Raw genomic sequence first — 22,117 nt, forward strand, 5'->3', positions numbered from 1 at the left:
GTTTGACTTACAGTGTGACCAACGGATCGATAGCGTACTATGTACAATGTTGTGTAATGTTTACCAATACTAAAAAAGAGCGGGCGTTCAAAATATTTTAAAGGTTACGAGTGTTACGACTATTTATTGATTAAAGTTAATAATATCATCTAATCATTATATCAATGGCTCAGAGGTATAAGAACAGTACAGATTCTGATAATTCGTTAAAATACAAGGTAAAAGAGAAAAAACTAACGAAACTAATAATAAAACGTCTAGGTGCTTATTATCCAATACAATTTTTGAATTATATATGTCAAAAAATCATAAAAAATATCAATATCTGACGAATTATAAAGAGTACGGCAAACAGTTTGGCTATACGTAGTAAGTAGAATGGATTTTTTTCAAAGTTTGATGATTTCTTGAATAAAAAGAGAGAACGGCTGATGCATCAATATTGTTATTTAATAATTTTTAAATAAAGGTAACAAAATTCAACTCTTCTTTCAGTTAGAGATTTAAATTATATGGGTTTGCACTGCAGTGAAATGAGCTCAATTTTAAGAATTTGTTTTTTACTTAATTTAATCGATTAATATGGCCAAATGGGATATTTTATGCAGAGATCAAATGTAATATAGTAACGTATTCGAGCACCAAGCTAACCAATGTCACATAAAGGGTGTTTAATGTGAAAATGTCAGAGAAAACAATAAGGTGTTACGACCAGAGACGTATTTAGAAATGTTGTGTCTCAGGAAAGAAAAAAAACGCCTCCTTCCAACTTAAATGTCTTTAACAATAAGTGCTGTATTTGTAAAATAAAATATGATAGTTTATTAGTATCTGAGTGTCATTACTATTTTTATCCCCCAAATAACCTAGGTATCGTATTATATCAAAATGTTCTCCGAAATTTACCACACCTAAGAATTTACCACCCGCGGCCCAACTCCCCTCACTAAATAGGTACGTCATTGCCCATCGGTTACAACTTATAAACCAAAACATTTTCATGAATTTATCACAAATATAATTAATATAATCATTATAAACGATAAATCGGTAAAGAAAATAACACCCAAATTTTTTCTAGTGGAGACTGGAACGTCTGGAACTATAGAGTAGAATTTATAGAATAGTGAAAGTTTGTAGGTATGTAAGCGAGTTCAAAAAAAAATACACATAATTCCATTTGTCAATATCAATTGCTAAATTACTATTTGTGCACACAACACTATAGGACATAAAATACATGGTGTGATCAAGAATGATGCGGATTGTAAAACTATCGTTCATGCATTTATCATCTTATCTCTTCTTTATAACTTTACATATAGTTAATATTTTGTATTCTTGTACATTTTCTTATTTGTCATTGATTAACCATTTATAAGTTAAAACCATAAAAGTAATAAGTCTGTGTATAATGTATACAGGGTGTCCTGCAAGGATTTACCCATTGCGATATCTCACGAAATAATAGAAATATTAAAATTCTAGTTTTATAATAAGATTCAGAGGGATGAGAACTACAATTATTTCATTTTTAAATTTATTTTAAATTTATTTGTACAAAATGTAAAAATATATTTTTTTATTTAATTATTTTCAAAAATATTAAAGATAGCCATTTTATAGGGTTTATTTTTCTGAAAATATTTACGTTTCAAAATTTTATTTTCATTAATTTCCTGATTTTTAATATTTTTTCTAGTTTTGAAGAAATAAAATATGATTATAGTTTATAACTATTATAAGAACACGGAAGGTATTCGGCCGGTCGTATGGGAATGCGCGCAGCGCGGCGGGTCACATGTTTGATAACATTACGGTGTTAAATGATTCGCAATTTTTCTCGAAATTAAAAAAGTATTAAAAATCAGGAAATTAATGAAAATAAAATTTTGAAACGTCAATCTTCAGAAAAATAAACTCTACAAAATGGCTATCTTTAATATTTTTGGAAATAATTAAATAAAGAAATATATTTTTTAACTTTTTTACCAAAACGTTAAAATAAATTAAAAATGAAATAATTGTAGTTCTGATCCCTGTGAGTCTTATTACAAACCAGAATTTCGATATCACCATTATTTCTGGAGATATTGCACTGGGTAAATCCTCACGGGACACCCTGTATATATTAAATATATGTATGTGAATTCTGTTATTATATATTATTTGTAATGTTACCATTGGGATACCATCTATTACATTAATAAAATAAATTAATAATATTATTAATACATAATATTATGTCTAACTAAGCTCAGAAGTCTTGTTTTTACAGGCAATTGTCCCGATACTCCCGAAGACCGATTACATGCTTTATTTTCTTGACAACAGTTTAGGAAAACAGCTATGATTGGTATTCGTGTAGCAGGTGATCGATTGCAATTTTTATTTTTTTAGGTACAGTAGGTCTAATCTAGGAATTATATTATCTTGTTGTGTTTATTATTTACTTAGCTACTTCTATACTGTTTAGCTTATTATTTATGGATGGGTGCTTATTGGTAGGGATGGGTAGTTCGTGAGTGAGTTGATTCAAAGAGTTGACTCTTTTAAGTGAACTGAACGAATTGAATCAGTTTGCTTTAGTTCAGTGACTCAATAACTCAGTGTTACCACTGATTCACTACAACTCGTGAATTTGTGTTATCACTTATCAATTCATGAATTATGGGGTGATACTACGGATTTAGATTTACTGACTCAGTACTGATTCATCTAACTCTGACAATTCGCCTTCACCACAATCTACACATACTACATGTCTACATAATAAATTAATATATTAAGATGATAGTACACACTACACAATAATATTATTCTAATATGTAACCATATACGTTACGTAAGGTATGTTAGTAACGCGTATGATGAATTGGCCCATTATAAAACTTTTAGGTAATAACATTATCTGTGTTCTCATGTTGGTTTTTTACGATATTTTAATTTTTAAATGAGTTATTTTAATTTTCAAATATTCACACTTAACATGCTCATAACTCATTTAAAAATTAAAATATTGTAAAAAACCAACATGAGAACACAGATAATGTTCTTACCTAAATGTTTGATAATGGGTCAATTCACTCTAATATCAAAACTAACAGCACACTATTGAATCTAGAGAACGAAAATTTGCGATGTAGTACGCGTGTAAGACGGAGACAACACATGCGTGTGTAGCGTCCTCTTAAGAACTCATGAGGCACATATAACATTTTAAATTAAATTTGTATATAAAATAAAAGTTCAAATTAATTCCTCATTGTATAATATTTTAATATTAGTAAATACACAAGTATATGACATATTATTGTATTGCATTAAATGACAGAAACAATTTAGTAAATTAAAACTAATATTGAATAAGGTCTTCATACATTTTTATAAATCAATAGTTCATATATTTAGTGATAGATAATCTAATATACTCTGAAGTAACTCTTAAACGAATTGTCATACGAGAGTTGTTTAATTTAATGAACTGATAACTTGGAGTTAATAGGAGTCAATGGAAATTGGGAGTTGACTCACTGAGTTGACTCCCCGAGTCAACTCATTTGAGTGAACTGAGTCAAGTGAACTGACTCATGTTATTGAGTTGAAAATCCCATCTCTACTTATTGGTAACTAATTATCCGTTAACGATTACGTCAATACGATATAAACAGTTCCATAAACCCATATAATATATAATTAACTATCTAACAGTTGTGCCAACGTCATAAAACGAAGTAGATACTGCTTATCCGTTGTTGTTAGTTTAAACCATAGACCTTATACTCAGTATAAGGTCTATGGTTTAAACCACGATTTAAGATATACAGGTTGCCCATAGGCATATGATAAGGTGAGAACCAAATTGAGTTCATTGTGGTGCTGGAAATTACAGTAAGCGCTCCATGTGAGAGAAAAGTTAACTACCGTATCGCTGCCGGTTGCCTGCTGAATTTTAAATTTTCTATTTTAAGTTTTGTGTCATAAATAATGATTACAAAAGAATTATTCTTTTTACTAATTTAATTTTAAAATGTTATATTATTTTCCAAACATTTAAGATTTTATTGAAGTCTGCTTTCAAGCTGTACAAGTATAACAGTAATAATATATTATAAATTATAATGTAAGTTATATAGATTTTATTATTTTATTATAATTATCAAGCTATATAAAACGACCAATATATTTATTTATGAACTAATTAATTTATACACATTTAGGTGCTAGCTACTTATTACCTTTTTAATCATAATTTAACTAATTTTGACAACTTTTTTTTAGTTCGGCACTGTTTTTTATTTGATTGATTTATACAAAATAACAGTTTTGTTTGCGATTGCGACTAAGTAGTAGTAGTAACTACTTAAAGTATATTTATATGTATCTTAAATTGTGGAATAGAATCTATAATAATTCCAATATTCCATCCCCATTACCTAACCAATATGCCATATGGCCATATACCATAAATTCAAATTATTAAATATTAAGTGTGATAAACTGATAATTAGTTCGAGATTTAAATTGTGATAGTAGAGGACGCTAGCGTCGTTTTCCACAGTTGTGAGTCAATCTCATCTTCATACTTTTAAACATTTCGGTATAGGTCGATGGGCAACCTGTATATCTTAAATCGTGGTTTAAACTTTAAAATTTTCGTTGGAAGCCAGGGTGTATACTGTGTACGTGGTGAAAAGCCTATACAATTTAAAAAAATATACAAACATTAAAATGAGTGAATCTGAGTTTTATATGATAACCGTAGATGAAAAATCTACAGTAAATTGTTTATAAATTCACAATTTATTCCCAGATGATAGGTAGTAAAACACCAAGTTGAAAAAGAAAGTGACTCTTACGCTTAAGGTACATAAAACAATATGCCAAACTTTCCAAACTATTTATTTTTTACATACACAGATTTTAATAATAACTGTAACTTTAAATTGTCGAATCAACGAATTTTAGAGTTGATGATTTACCGATTTGACTATTTGAGGATATGGATACTGTATGCATTTGACAGTTTACTCAGCGCTGGATACCTTCTAACTATTTGAAATTCGAATGAGTAGTTTCTCAATTATTCTTAGAGAAATAAAACTATAGAGACAGCATTATAAACGAATTTTAGAATAATAAAACTATTATTATTGTTGTTGAAATTATTAAAATGTTTGTAATATGGAAGTCTTAAAAAATGGTTTTATAAAAATAAAAAATATACGTAATATTGAATAAAACTTTTTAAAATATAAATATATTTTGGCCATTTTACTAATGTTTAATGTTAATAAATTAATACTAATCAGTAATCACTAGCATTTTTAAATCACTATAGCCTTAGCCCCCATCATACATTTCAAAGTAGAACATAATTATTATGGTCGTACCAGGCTCTGGATTAAGACTTAAAGTGCCAATAGTTTTGAAAAAAATAAAATTATATTATATTATTTGAAACTCCCTACTTAGGTATATATTTTGATAGACATAATTTTTGGTTTAGGAACTTTACAAATAATTACAAAATATAACTATACAAAATTAATTTTTATTATAATAATATATACATATACATAATATATATAATATATATTTAAATTTATACTTATTGTATAAAACTTATACTTATAATTTATAAGTAAAAACAATAATACAAATACCTATAATAGGTCGCATACGATATTTATTCGATTGTTTAAGGATTGAGAATTATAATTTCTATAGAGACTATCATACTGCGAAACAAAATTGTAAACAAGATTGAAATTGTAATAAATTATATTTTTTAAAGCGATTAATATTTAATATACTGTCGTATTGAGCATAATATGTATGTTGCATGTTGTACATGTAATCAGTTTTTCAACGTCGTGCCAAAATGCGATGTGAAAAAGTGGTCACATGTTTATAGTTTTTCATAATTCATATTGACAATAGTAATAAAAATAATAATGATAGTAATAATAATAATAATAATAATAATAATAAATCTAAATCGTTTTGGCCTATTGATGATGATTGTTTATTCACTACCGTCGTCAATCCGACTACTTCTGATTCCAGACTTTCCCGTCCATGGATATATGTCTGGACATGGCTGACAGGTACGCATATACCTGACGCCTGACTTGTGCCATAGGTTGCACACTTTTGGATTGTTACACTTCTTTGGCCTCTCCTTTTAGATTATAAGAATAAAAAGTATTAAAAATACAATCAATAAATAATTATTTAATCTTTATAATAGGTATTATAATGTAGGTATTATAAGTTAATTTAATACACAAGTAATAGTACCTAAGTGTCCTAAATCATGTATGGTCTATTTATTAATAGAAGATAACACATTAACTCTTAAACTAGAATTATTTATAGTCTACGGAGTACGGATACACCAAATAGTTCATTAATAATTTTTTTATGTACCCATTCATAGAATAATACACTTTGAATGCATAATTAAATCAACTTTTACTAATTTAGTTTAATAGATGATTTATCAAATTCAAGATAAAGTGTTTCATGCTTACCGACAAGTCACAGTGGAATGGTGTGAATGACTGTAATCTTGAGATTGATGTGGGATCTCTCACCCATTGAATGGCTTGCCAATTGGTGACGATCCAAACTTCAGGCATGCTGACGATATTGTCTAAAAATTTGATGAAGCCCTCTTTGTGGTGAGGTTGTGTAAACCAAGCCGCATGGTAAAACAGTCCAAATGGAGCCCTATAACACGAAACTAATAATGTAAGTATCACGTTTATTTAAATCATAATAGAATATTAATGGTTTAATTTATTGCAAATTTATAAATCTTAGCACTTTTGTATAATATATAAGAAATTAATTTAATTTAAGTGTGACATTAAATTTCAGCTGATCAAATAATTAATATAAAATATACGTTATAATTATTTTTAATTTTACTAGTACTATAAACTACAAGGTAGTATTTAGTAATTAATAAATAATATTTAATAATTATTATTTTACTATAGTTTTTATGAAGGTAGATTGGTAGGAAATTTAATATAAATTTAATACCTACAGTATTTAATAGCAGATCGTATTCGCAAAATGAAATTACTATTCTGAAGCCAAATATTTTAATTTCCTATATTTACCCTGGCTATTATTTAAGAATAAGGATTTGGTGGTATATATGGAATTTTTTCAAATGGGTTTTCAAATTTTAGTGAAATGCTGTGACGTGCATTATAATCTAAACTTTTAAGATAACTTTACCTGTTACTAGTAAAATGTCTGTCAAAGTTCTTCATTAACATTTTTTGTACTCCATCTGCATCTGATGGATTACTGCAAGCGTCTCCCATTGAACATCTGCCTCCGTTCAAATCTTGCCACATAACCATAGGGACTTCCCATACTCCTATAATATGATGTTTTTTATTGTTTGATTATAATTTTTACTATATAATTTTATTTTACCTGGGTACGATCTGGTTGGACATGGTGGTATCATACAGTCATGAAATAATTTATAATCAAGTGTATATGGCCAGCTAGGTGGTTTGTTTTCGTAAATTGGCATAGAAGAATCATAAGTAAAGTTGCTGTCATACAACATTTTGAACATTTTATTACCTCCCACCTATAATTAAAATTCAGCATGATAAAGTCCATTTATGTAACTTAAACGTATAGTAATTATTTTGCTTTGACGTACAGCTAAAAATGGTGCTCTCATTCCTCGTATGTCTTCTTGTCTGACCCCACCGTAAGCGGATAGTATTTCTCTTTGCCCGACAATTTCTTTTGTCCATTTCTTTTGCGAAAATTGTTCTCCAAAACTATGCGAAACTGAATGCGAGGCAATTTCGTGACCACTAGCATATAAATTTTGTACTTGGCTGTAATCTGTCCACTCATGTGATACGTAAAAAGTAGCACTTATCGGGCAGCCATTGGGATTTACTCTGCCTTTTTCAAATAGATCGGTGTAAAGTCCTTTGTTGAGATCGTTAACCGAATCATCAAAAGTTAATAAGACAATTTGCGGAGTTTCTTCTGGTGCCAAATCACCTAATAAATATTGTATACCATAATTAGAGTAGTTTTTATACATTTATAGGCAATCAAATGTGAAATCTTACCCGGTATTTCTTTGCCACCACAACTACAGTCTGGTAGTTGACAAACGTCCTTCCGACATTTTGCAGCAGTTTTATCGGGTTGCGGTGTCGGATAGATTGGATCAGGCCTGTAATTAAATGTTAGAATGTAAATAATAAATTTGGACCGTTAGTTTGTATCAAATATATTACCGTGAAGGTGCGTATTTGTATACATCTACAAACTCTGAAGCCTTACTGACAATGGATGTGGATGGCTTTAATGTCGGTCTTGTTCTCCTGTTAAGATTAATTCATTAAATAATACGTGTATACAAAGTCTATTAAGTTAATAGTAAAGACAAATGACAGTCAAGTTTAACATACCCAACTGCAGGAGTTCCTCTATCGATATCATTACTGCTTGCTGTCGTATATGTTGCACCTCCTCGCACTCTGCCTCTGTTAAATACACACACATGTAATTAAAATTATCAAATGCCTTTAAGTTAAAATACAATTAGTGACCATATATGCGGTGCTATTTCGTAATTTTAGTAGGAACTGTTTCTACAATCTTATGCGTCAAAGCTTATGAATGCAAACACTTTTAAAAAATATTTTTATCAAAAAGCATTTATAGAGTGCAGGGTTATATTTTGATCATTAAAAAATATGGAGTGCAACAAAAAACCACAATAAAATATAGGAAATTCAAAAAAAGACGAAAAGCTTATAGTTTCCTCCACCAATCAAAACTCGCTATTGTAGTTTGCAGCATGTAAGTTTTGACAATTATTATTTAAAGTCAATACAAGTCATTGCATATCAGTAAATTTATCAAATTGATTTCATATTAAGTTATTCACATATTAAAATAATAATTTGATGAGCATTTCAAAATTGATGCCGGTAAAAATATTGCCAAAACTAAAACTATAGTTAATTTGATACATAGTTGTTATGAATAAAATTATCTTCAAAATTTCAATTAATTGTATGCTACAATATTTAGGTATTAGGTTATAATAATTATGGATAAAACAACTATAGACACTGCATTAAAATTTGGTAGGTTTTAAATAAATGAAAAACAAAAAGGTTAATCATTAACCCATGTAAAACACTTCTGCATAACAAATTTTATAATATAAACTTGGCTTTTTAACTTGATATTTTAAAAATAATTGTCTGACTATGTAACAAGTAATTCAATAGCGGGTTTGACAAGTAAGAGATGGATTAGGTAGTATTACAATACAATTTTTTTTATCTGAAATGTTAAAATCAATATTATAATAATATTCATAAGTTTCTTGAAATGTGACTTATACTGTACCTATTGTAGTTATTCAGAAATTTACTATCAATATCAAAACTTTATTTAATTTTTATTAATTTTACCATTTTAATATTATTTGAAGTTAAGGGGATTGGAAGCGGTGATTTTCTGTCTTTGTCTAACATACGTGAAACATACAATACGCCTGATAAAAATTAAAGTACTTCTAGTTGCTCGATTTAAAATATGTAAAGATTTTTGAATTGGTATACAAATTTACTTTGCATCGGTCGAGGCATATTTTTAATATTTTTAATATATTTAATAAAAAAAAATTGACAAATTTATAAAATTAAAAATATTTATTCTTATCTAAATATTGCTACAATTGAAAAAGTGCTTCGACCGATGCAAAGTAAACATGTATATCAATTAACATAACCTTACATATTTTAAATCGAACAACTAGAAGTACCTTAATTTTTGTCAGGCGTATTGTATCATTGTATGTCTCACGTGTGTTAGACAAAGACAGAAAATCACCGCTTCCAATCCCCTTAAGGGTTAGAAGATAATAGGTATATTTTAATGACGTTTTTAGTTATTATATCACAGTATATTTAAAAAATAATATAATTTATTTTAAATTTAAGAACTAAAATTTATTTTATTTATTCGATAGTATACGTGTACATAATAAGTAATTTTTTATATTTTCTTTTAGTTTTTAACTCATCTTGAGAAAAGAATGATTTGTTTATAGTTACTATGTTATATGAGAAACCAACGAATTACCTAATTTATTTGAACTATTAGCCGAATATAATATCGTTTTTTCAAGAGTTGCTAATTAATTGACAATAAATTCATAAACTAATAACACAACTGTCATGAATAGTGTAATTTACAATAAAACGATAAAATAATACCATCACTTTTACTCAAAATACGTTTTTCCAATAATGTTTTTAATTGCACCTAACAAAACTGTACATATCCATTATACATCGAGATTTGTTTGCGGGTATAAAAATCTATTTTTGGAATTTTTATAGTAGCTAGCAAAAATAAATATTTGAATTTATGAGTTATTTCTGATAAAATCTGATATGTATTGACCCTCAATAATCCTCCGTACCTTGATGGTTTTTCGTTGCACTCTCGGCATTCTGTTACTGTTTTGCTTGTGGGTGCTGGCACCGTGACTGGCTGAATACTCGGACCGCTCTTGACTCTTGAATAATCATTAGTATTTTTTAATTCTGACGACCTAAGTGGGGCTATAGTAGTTGAGGACGTTGTACTAGTTTTTTCTACTGAATTATCATCAATATAGCCCGTTCCCTCATCTTCAACTACAACATCGTACTCTTGATCGAAATCCACCGATCGAGTAGTAGTTGTTGATGTTGTACTAGTTGTACTTGGTGTGGTGGAAGTGGTAGTTGGAGCTTGGGTGGTTCTAACTTTGAACGGTGTTGTCTTAACAGTACCACGATGTGTGGTTACATCATATTGTGTGGTGTTGTAAGGATCTACGATTATTCTAAAGTCTGGGGGTGTAGGTTTTGATTTTTGAGTAGTAGACATGGTTGTCCAGAAATAGTTTCCCTGAGGCGATGGGGGTCGTAAAAATAATGAAGGGGTTGATTGGTAAGAGAAAATTGTTGAAAGAGTAGTTGAAGGTAATGTGGATGGTATGGATGTTGATATAGGAAATGTAAACCTTGAAGGAGTTGATGTCTGCACGGGGAATTTAATCTTTGAGCGGTCCGGTACGAAGGGACTTACACCGACGACTGTTGACCTGATTAAAATTATATGTACAATATTAAGAGTAGGTATGTACAAATAAAATTAGAAGTAATGTTATTAAGTTTAGTCATTGTATGTTATGTAAATAAGGCAGTGAAAGAGTAAATAATTTTAATAAATAATTTTGTTATTATATTGTACCTATTCTAAAAGTTATGACGAATCTGAATTCAAAGATCATTAGGTCAATATTATTGAAGTTTAGACTCGTTTTAGAAAATATAAAATCTATTCCAATTTATAACCATAGTCATATTATAATCATATTTACACATTTTTTAGTTATAAAATTATCATTTTTTGTTTTAATTTTAATTTGCATCAACACTATATAGTACAAACACACCATACGCCCACTAATTTATACATTATATATATATTATTTTAACATAATAATAAATCCACACCGCCTTATTTACATCTCATTGAAGTTCTGTGATTATATTTATGTATAATAAAATAATAATAATTTGTTTAGCCACTTATCTAACCAACATTGTAATTACCTAACCATAAGCGAAATTGAAATGAAAAAAAAATGGTTTCTCACCTGTAGGTTGCTTTGGTCTGTTGCTCTCGTTGAGCTTCTTCTTCAGTGATCTGTAAACAGTTTAATCAGTCGTCATAATTAACATTAAGAATACGGAATAATTATTTTGAAATATTGAAGTTCAATGTGGTAAGTATAATAAGTGTATAACGTTAATTTATTTGTGGTATTAATTTTTAATTATGTACCATTATATATTTTATAATAGTACCTTACTTAATATTTAAATATTTAATTTATAAAATAAATACTGATCTAAGAATATAGTTCAATATAAATTAATATTTGCCTTAAGGTTATATTCTGGTACATATGTATTCGCTTGGTATCTTTGTGTGGGTTGTTGCAAAGGTGCCGGGACTCTAAATGTATCTTGTTGAGGTTGAGACTGAAGCTGAAGTTGTGGCTGAGACTGAAGCTGTGGTTGATGCTGAGGTTTTAATCTATTGTTATTATTGTTTACTGATGATAAGGTAAACTGACCATAATCTATAAATATTTTTGTTTTAATAGCGATGATAATAATTGAACCTCAAAATTCATTTTATAAAATATATAATTTATGAGAAACATTAATAAACTAACCAACATCTTTGTAGATTTCAGAATCGTCATCATAAATACTATAAAAAGCTGGATCATATTGTGTTCCATTATGGCTACTAGTGGAAGTGGTGGTTTTAGTAGTGGTCATTGGTTGTACAGTCTGTTCAACCACATATGATGGAACGGAAATCTGTTGTGGTCTATAATTCATACAAAATTAGTTTATATGGTATACCTACTATAATAAGTGTAACAAGTTGAAATCTTACTAAAACTACTAAGATAGTTTTTAAAAATTTAAGTTTTAGTAAAGTTAAACGTTGAATTAGGCGTCCTTTATTAGTAAAAATCGTTTAAAAATGTTTTGCCAACAAATTTTTCTACTTACGTGATACATTTTATTTAAGAACGCCTAAAATGTGTTCATGTTAAGTCATACCTAGTAAAAGTCTCACCTTTTTAAAATGTTTGGTCGGATAGTTGGTCTCGGCTTATATTTAGCCGGTATCGTTGTTGTGTCAGTCTTAGTTGGAAATTTGTATTTATTATTTTGTTTTTCAATTAAATTTAAAGCAACTGTAGTTTCATGAATAGTCATTTGCATAACTTGTTGGTCTTGGGGTTTATTTTTGTCCTTTACCCGAGTGTAAGCTTCTGCAGCTGAATCATAAGGCTTTGGCCTATATGGTATTTGAGTAGATTCCAAATTATGTGGCTTATGTAAATCGTTCGTTTTTGAAACATTTTTTAATATAGTATTTTTTGATATACTTTCTGAAGGTTCATCTCCTTCTCCTTTGAATTTCATATCATCTATATTAATTAATTTTTGAGGTATTTTGGGTTTCTTTGGTGTTTGATCATATTCTTCTTCGTCATCATAGTAATATTCATCATCTTGTAAGTCATCTCCTTCAGTATATTCTTCTAAATCTTCAAGTATACTTTCTTGACTATTTTCTTCACCATCATCATCTTCTTCTTCTTCGGAATTTTTGTTATTTTTGTCTACATCTGTTTCTCCATTTTTATTTTTATTTTTAATCCTTGTAAAATTCGCCGGTTGGTAATTATGAATTATTGCTAAAGGATGATGAAGGTTGGGATTAACTCCTTTAGGTTTGGGAATAGGTTTTGGCTTAGGTTTTGGTTTAGGTAAAGGTTTTTGTTCTTCTTCTTTAGAATCAGGAGATTCTTCTTGGCTTTCCTCTTCTTCATTTACATTTTCTTTTTCTTTTTCTTTTTCATTTTCATTTTCATTTTCATTTTCACTTTCATTCTCATATTCATTTTCTTGACTTTCATTTTCATCATTTTTGTATTTATGATTACTATTTTGTGTACATTTTTTACCCTTACATCTTACTCTAGTTACTAACTGTTCAAATTGCTCATCAGCATTTAGTGGTACTGGGTTTTCTTCCTCGTATTCATCTTGGTTCTGATTCTCGCGGTTATCGTGATTTTCTGGATAATCCCCTTTATCCTCAATTTCTTCATTTGTCCCCGGGTTTTCATCGTCTACCTGATCATAAACATCATCATTTTCTTGATGATTTTGGCGATAAGGAGGCATTCGATATCGCGAAGTAGGACACGGGATCATGAGTCCTGGGTATAATTTTGATTCGTACAGGCATCGCTTACGTTGTCTCGAGTTGTCTGTATTTGTTATAGGTACATATGACGTAGGTCTGGGAACGATCCGATAGTGTTTTGGTAATTTGCGCAAAGCATAATTTGTTGTTGACATCGTCATCTCAGTTGGTCTTGGTCTTGTCATTCCGCTGAAGCTAATGTTTAATAAAAACAACGGTGTCATCATACAAATTACACAGTATCAAGTTGTTCCCTTCACTATTACTACCAATATTCAATATTATTTTATTTAATATTGATGGTAATTGGTATTAACAGTGCTTAAGTTGGTTCTACAAAGTGTGATAGTCGTTATTACCTCTGTCGGGTCTGTCGTTTAAGACGTTGTCTACCATTGTTTTTGCTCGTATCGTTTCTGTTGCAACATGTATATATTATGTACAAACAAAATGTTAAGTATTAAAAGTTCTGTATAAGTATTCATTAGTTTTAAGTATATATGTTATATACAAAAAAAAAGCACTAACCTGTAATTTTGATTTGGTATTTGAAATTGTTTGTTTTTTTCTACACCTGCAAATTGCTAAAATATAAAAATACATATATGTTTAGTTATTAACTAATTTATTTAAATCTGTAAAATATCATTAAAACTTGAAATATTAATACGTAGTGAGTTTTTTAGTATTTTATTTTATTTTATTTTTTATATTTTATTTTTTAGTTTTTTAGTATTTGTTACCGGTATAATATTTCTATGTTTAGAAATTCCATCTCTGTCTCTAGCTACTTGACCCAATGTGGAAGGTTGACCTCTATATACTCTTTGTTGTCTATCACTGTCATCTTCAATTGCTCTGAAGTCTTCTTCTTCATATAATTGTTGTTGTTTCACAAGTTGTTCATTGACTTGTTGGTCTTGAACTTGATGGCGTTGGTTAAATATAGATGGAGTAGCCCTTTGAGGTTGCGCTGATGGATGCCTTTGACGATCAGATGATCGAGCCAAAGCTAATGCGTTTTCTTGGTTATCAGGTTGGGTAGCAGTAGCCTCAGCACCACATCCTACATTACGAGGCCAATCGCATGTTTGTAGCTCGTGACTATAATTATATACAAGATTTTTGTATTTGATCACTTTGTTAACAATACATTGAATTTATCTTAAGAATATGATTATACAAAACAAGTTAATATGATTTTTTAATATTTCACCTAATGGTTATTTATTTCATTAACAGTCCAGTCGGGGATAATATGTTGGCATTATAAAATATATACTGCTATAGAATATAGTTAATAGAATATACAGTATTCATTATACTGAAATAATTGAAATTATAGATTAAACGATTTCATTAATGTTTTATCGTTAAAATTATATACTATTTTAATTAAAATAAGTACGATTTTTGACGTACCTGGTAAGTAAACCACGATTATACATAAGTTAAATTAAATCAAGAGTTTGATGTTTTCGTAGTTTTATATAAAAATATCCTATCCTTTTTTATGATTTATATTTTATACTATTGACCCAATAATGATCACGAGGACAACAAAATTTTACATTTAACAAAATATGTATATTTATTTTTTTATTTTATAATTAAACGATATTTTTGAATAGGAGTATTCTAAAACAATTGTAGGCATAGGAAAACTGAACAGAGTGTACTAACCGACTATAATGATACTAATAATATAGGTACTATACTAATCTACTAGAATTCGTCGAAATAATCTTGACAGAAATCTACTACCTAAATCAAAATCTATTTTGCACAACTATATTTTCAAATTAATGAATAAAATATTCTAAACAGACTTAAAAATTAGGTTCAATTTATATTTAAAAACAAAAAATATCAATTTCCAATACCTATCCCAAAATAAACGTGTTTAAAATTTCTAATGCTCTAATTTTATTTTAGGTAACAAATTAAGTCACCCTGAATACATTTTGTAAGTGTATTTGAAATGTAAACAAAATAATCATTCGATATAAAATGATTACCTACCTATTTGTCTTTTAATTAATTTAGTTATAAACAATTGTATTGGTAAATTTTAATGACATTTAACTCTATTTTACGGTTGTACCCAAATGGCTACATTATTATAGCATTACATTACATGTGGTATAGAATATAATAATTGTAAAATGTATGAAAATAAATGAAAGGAAACAAATATCATATTATATTATTTAGGCATATACATATATGTCACTGATGACGTGATTTTTCAAAAGAAGCAGGATGAAACGATAGAAATAAGTAATAACACAATAAAAAAATATTATTATGTAATTTTACGCAATATCCTATGTATAATGAAATATCACAGAGTCTAATAACTTTTGAATTATTATGGGTCGTTAAATTTTATTTATTTTTAATTGAAATCTATAATCCGATCATAAACGAGAGCAGCAACATAATCACGTCGTAACATTAATGTAAAATACGCGCAACCGTTGTCGTGTGTCGTGTGTCCTATATAGTACCCCTATTGCCGAGGCCAGGTGTCTTTAATTGAAAAGAACTTCACACACGCGTGCAATAATCTAATATAATTTTTTAAATAATATCGAGTTTGGTTAATGAACAAATGGTATTTAAAAATAAAAACATTGCGTCATATAATATTATATGCCTGATGTGTGACGTGTGAAAGTGGTATATCACATTTATGCATTCGTATTTGATACAATATAAAAGTATAAATGTTGCGAAATAGTAACTACAGTTTTTTGGATTCCGGAATCTGTGATTGTTAATTGTATATAATGTTATAATTTTATAAACAAATATACGTATATACTGGACCGTTGTATTACAATTAAAAGTTTACCTGTACATCAAACCTCCAGTACATGACTCTAAAAGAGCACCTCCAAATACGCAAACATAATATTGGGAACAATCATTTGGATGTGGGTAGTACCCGAATTCTTCTGGGCATTTGAATCCTTCACCGTTTTGCTTTTGTTCTTGGCATAATCCTAGAAAAACGGTTTTCTTAAGTAAGTAATCATTTTTTTGTATAACATAAGTATTAAGTATATATAATATATTATAGTTATATTAAAGAAATCAAATATTATTTTTAATTGAATTATATTGTGATAATCATCTTTCGAATTACTAAAATCGATCGAAAGACTAAAAAATTTTAAAACATCTCCAACCAAAAATTTATTATTATTGAACATTTTGTACACCAAAATTAACTAAATCTTGAAAAAAATGTATTTTAAGAATTTATACTGAAGAATGCATTATGAAATCTCCAGTTAATCATTATTTATCAGTCTAGTTCAAGCAATGTTAGTGGATGGTGTTTAATTATTGTCATACTGACAAAACTCGTATAATAGGTACATAATATTTTTTCAATAATCAAAAACTGCAATATCATTTTAATATACTACTCTAGTTTGAGTGGACGATTATTAATGACGATTTAAATCAATTTACTATGATATATTGAAAATGTTACTACGGATGTTTGATCTCCTGTAATGTGTTTTTGCAGAGTGCATCAATCACTTAAAAAGTTAAAAATAACTTTGTTTCATTAATTTATTTTAGCTCTCGATGGATTGATAACCTAATTAAAATATTGGATTAAAACTTAATATATGTTTTTACTAAGAATAAAAAATTTTTTTATATAAATACTTCTAAGTATTAAAATTATCAAATAAACAATTACTTAGATAATATATATATATATATATATATATATATATATATAGAGTTAAATTATTAAATTGCCCAATTTAAACTATAAAGTATTACTCGAAAGCGGATTGGTTCATGGTTTAGTATTATACTATTATACAAAAAGTTTATTTATACTTTGATAATGACACATGCTGGTAGTTGCCTATTGCATTAAAAAAAAAAACATCATAATGATAAGTCCGTTGAACACACTTGAACATCATAATGTTTTATTTCATGTTTACTAAATACTGATGTTTTCAACTTATTTTTTATCATAACCTTTGTATGTAAAACGTGAAACTAGGTAAGTACTAATAATGATTTTTTATATACACAGTTTATGATTATAAACGGTTTAATTATAGATTAATAACTCATTAGTCATTAGTTACCTATATAATTAAAATATTAAGCAACCTGTGTAGAATTACCTATATGATTTAAATTTATAAATTATTAAAACGAGGTTGATGTGGTGCCATATTTTGAGATATTAATTATATTAGATATCTACAAAATCATATTTATTGTCGACCTACATGAAATGATGTAAATTTTCTTCCAAAAACTGTATAACATATCAAAACTTACAACTATATTATATTTGAGATATTTTTTTTTATTACTAGCTTTTATTTATAATATTATAGCTCAACAATTACATCACAATATATTGAATATTGGATAGTATTAATTGAGGCGAATTTTGTGTAAATTTAATCATAAAATAGCCGTCCTTACAATCGATACGAACGATTTCACGATTCGTGAGACATTGAGACAACCTGTCTATGATGTAGGTATTATTATTAATTATAGAAGGCAGAGTAGGCATCCATCGTGTGTGTGAGCCTGCGTGTAAAAATTGTTCGTAGATGATAGGCCGAACGTTTTAGAAAACAATCACTGTATTCTGTTATAAATTATTATGATAGTAAAATAACTGTAGTAGAAGTTGGTGGTGCTCTAGCAGCAGTGGAACGCTATTAAATCAGTTACAAAACTAGGTACTATATATCTAGCCGAAAATAGCAATTTATTGTCCTCTGCAGTGTAGTGTCGAGTAGGGCCATACAGTATTTAGCATATTATACGCGTGTTGTGTCGCCTGTGGGAGTAGACAACGTAAGGCATAATAATAATATAACGTTTATATACATTGCGAGTTATCATTGTTGTATGTAGCAGTGTAGGAATAGTGTAGGTATAATATACATATTTATATCTAAAAAAATGTGTGTGTGTGTGTTGAACGACGTGTGTCGTACAAAATATTATGTATAAATGTAATGTGTTTATGTATATACTTTAATATGCAATAAAAGTACCATACGCCGCCAGTACGAAAAAAAACTGGTCCAGAGAACTAATGTCAAAACTCGAAGGCGAGGTCGCTATACATAGGTATGTATATAATGTTATTATATTATACACAAGCGGGTGTGGTCGGCCTGGATTATCTTACGTCACACTCACTCGCGATATTCTGATATTCACGCAAACCGCGATCATTATTAATATATAGCCGAGAAAAACACTAACTAATAACAATATTATATTAGCGATTGTTTCTTTATAATTCCTAGTTTAATTATTTTATTTAAAAGCTTATGAATTTGGAGTTGGTCATTTAAGGTCATTGGTCATTGCTATTATTTTTTTTAGAGCTAATTGCTAATCAAGCCGGGCGAACAGCAATAATAACGAGAAAGACTACGAAAAATCATAACACCAAATGATAGAGTCGGAGATAGTGTGTCCTCGATAAATTCTTTAAATGGCGGAAAAGGTTGTGCTTTTTATAAGGCTCACGAAACTCAGGTCAGTATTTCTCCACTGTTCTGTTATAAAATGAATATATGATTATATATCATGTGAATGTTAAATGTGTTGTGTTGCAGTTTTATAAGAGCTAATTTAAAAATATATATATTTTGACTAATTATAAGGTCAAAACAGTATACTGAAATCAAATATCGCTATTATTTTATATAAAATGTGTATACAGTTGTATATTTGTAATTAATATAATCATGAAATATCACATTGTTAGTTTCTTTGAAACTAAATATTTCAGTAAGTTAATAACGTATTGAATAAAAACGAATTTCATTTTGTACGTAGGTAATAATATAATACTATTAAACTTAACTATTATTAGTTGTTACCTGCTAATAGACGACAGAAGTACGAGACACGGGTACATATTGTATATTTTTTAGCCTTGTAGAATTAAACTATAATTTCAATTATTGTCTAAATTAATTATACTCATATTTAATCATTATTGTAAAAGAACTAGAATAACGGGACATGTCCATAACGCATGGAGTAATTGGGACAAATCATTATTTGCAAAACATACGAGATTGTAAATTAATGATTTAATTGATTAAGAAATAAATGAAAATGTTCTTATAAACATATTATAAATGAATTTTTTTATACTTGCATATTATACCTGTATTGTATTTTATTTTATATCATGGTGATGACATTTTTTAAACAAAATTAATATTTTTTTACAAAAATCAGGTTTGTAAAACTAAATTCTAATAATTTTCTACTTATTTATACATCTAATAACATTTTACCTCCATTGGGAGATTTCTACGCTCTGTTATATTTAACTATTTGTTTTTTTTAGTTAATTTTTTTATTACTATCTATTACTTCCTTAGTAGTTGTTACTATTGTTCTTTTTTTTTTTGCAATAGATTGAATAAAACATTGTAAAAAAAAATAATAAATATATATATATATATATATATATATCTACTAATAAAACCTTTTTTTTATTTGAATAGGACTTTAACTGGTTCCGCGACTACCATAAGCATGGTACATATAGTATAATATAGTATATATATATATATATTGTGCGGGGGAATGGACGGCTTGGTACGTTCTTAAGGTATACCCGTGTGGTCACCCATCCGTGAGTACCAGAAAAGTTTGGCGTGACTTAGCAATGATGCAATGCGTCACTTCATGATCAGCCGCACCTCATCGGTCCTTAACTTTTACTTTTTCTATAATAAAATTCGACATTTATCGTACAATATTGGTTATTAGTTTATTACCATTTATATCTATAAGACGTCGGTATATTATGGTACAAAAAACTATTACCTACTAACTTATTTATTTTATTTTTACCTTATGTATTATATAATTATATAATATATTTATTAATCAAATAATATAATAATATAGGTACGCATACATATAATAAGTTTCGTTCTTTTCTACATTAACAAATTATAAAGAACTACCTACATGTGTTAATAATAACTATAATAAGTTGTCAGAATTATATAAATACTTAAGATGTATCTAAAAAAAAAAAAAATAGTTTTCAGTAAAATAATATTACCATAGTACTATAGTAATATAAATAGTACGCAACATTTTTGTCTAGTTATATCCAGTTCTGGTTTTGTTTTATCAACAAAGCTGATCGTTGGTTAAAATGCCAGTTATCATTAAAAGAAATCATCGGAGTTCAAAAAAAGTATACAAAAACGATCAAGGCTTACCTAGAATTTGCATTTAAATGTATGTTACGTAACAGACTAGCTGTTATTATTATGTATTATATAGTTTTTCATTATTCTTTTCTGACGAAAACAACGGATCTTCATTGCATAGATCGTTACTATCGATATTATTTTTCAAGGATATATCCTTCGTCGTTCGTCCCTAAAATTAAAGTAGGATGTATGCATACAATGTGGCATATGCATATATATTTATATATTATATACATATATACGGGACCCGAAACTCGATAGATTCTTTGGGCGATGGTCATATAATGAGTAATAACATGCTATAAATTTTTACTTTCACTGAATTATATTTATTTGAGTTGGCTCTTGGCTAGCGTCCACTGGGTTGTGAAATTGTGTTTACGTGCCGCGTAATATAGGGAGTTGCACATCTCAGACGATACATTGCACTTTTTTCACATTGAAATGCAAACAGTAAATAACTTAAACCATATCGACTTTATCAAAATAAGTAAATAAATATAGCAAGTACACCTTGCCACCTTGGTTATGCAAAATTAAAAATTGATGCATTAAAGATTAATTTTGAGAATGTATGATTGTAAATTGTAATTCTAGATTACCAAATAAAAATTATATTTGTATAATACGAAATTATGACTTGTCAGTGAATTCGAACTTTTTCCATTATTACCGGAGATCAGTATGCGCGACATCGAAATGAGTAATCAGGTAGGTATAATTGGTTGTCGGCTGCAGATCACGCCTGAACTATACTCACCTATTATTTAAACAGATACCTCAAAAACAAATTTAAATATGCATTTTCAGATGGGCTATGATTTTTTGCAACTTGCAACTTGGAACGTGAAACTAATCGACAATTATTATTACACGAAATATGGAACATTGAAAAAATAATATGCTCTTTTTAAAATAATATGTTTTTGTGTTATCTAACCAAATGGGTTAAGATTAAAAACTATTATATTTGGCTG

General features: G+C 28.3%; 1 protein-coding gene across 3 annotated transcripts in view; it reads right to left on the reverse strand.

Moving 5' to 3' along the window:
* Positions 1 to 5,534: 5,534 nt before the first annotated feature.
* Positions 5,535 to 22,117, reverse strand: part of Cda5 (Chitin deacetylase-like 5) — a 49,461-nt gene continuing 32,878 nt past the window's right edge. Inside the window, exons 2-18 of one of the 3 annotated variants that reach the window (XM_089222936.1) lie at positions 16,730 to 16,880; positions 14,616 to 14,976; positions 14,401 to 14,456; positions 14,232 to 14,288; positions 12,730 to 14,067; positions 12,314 to 12,474; positions 12,018 to 12,217; positions 11,729 to 11,778; positions 10,502 to 11,170; positions 8,469 to 8,543; positions 8,295 to 8,381; positions 8,124 to 8,230; positions 7,697 to 8,052; positions 7,459 to 7,621; positions 7,255 to 7,399; positions 6,537 to 6,735; positions 5,535 to 6,184 (exon numbers count right to left, since the gene is read on the reverse strand). In XM_089222936.1, the coding sequence (XP_089079062.1) occupies positions 6,029 to 6,184; positions 6,537 to 6,735; positions 7,255 to 7,399; positions 7,459 to 7,621; positions 7,697 to 8,052; positions 8,124 to 8,230; positions 8,295 to 8,381; positions 8,469 to 8,543; positions 10,502 to 11,170; positions 11,729 to 11,778; positions 12,018 to 12,217; positions 12,314 to 12,474; positions 12,730 to 14,067; positions 14,232 to 14,288; positions 14,401 to 14,456; positions 14,616 to 14,976; positions 16,730 to 16,880 (4,331 nt within the window). In that variant the 3' untranslated portion in view covers positions 5,535 to 6,028. The remainder of the gene's footprint in view (positions 6,185 to 6,536; positions 6,736 to 7,254; positions 7,400 to 7,458; positions 7,622 to 7,696; positions 8,053 to 8,123; positions 8,231 to 8,294; positions 8,382 to 8,468; positions 8,544 to 10,501; positions 11,171 to 11,728; positions 11,779 to 12,017; positions 12,218 to 12,313; positions 12,475 to 12,729; positions 14,068 to 14,231; positions 14,289 to 14,400; positions 14,457 to 14,615; positions 14,977 to 16,729; positions 16,881 to 22,117) is intronic. The other 2 variants (XM_089222937.1, XM_089222938.1) reach the window with 2 other exon arrangements.

The sequence above is a fragment of the Diuraphis noxia genome, unplaced genomic scaffold, assembly GCF_037042655.1.
Source record: "Diuraphis noxia isolate RWA-SAM2 unplaced genomic scaffold, SU_Dnox_SAM2 contig0003, whole genome shotgun sequence".
Lineage (NCBI taxonomy): Eukaryota > Metazoa > Arthropoda > Insecta > Hemiptera > Aphididae > Diuraphis > Diuraphis noxia.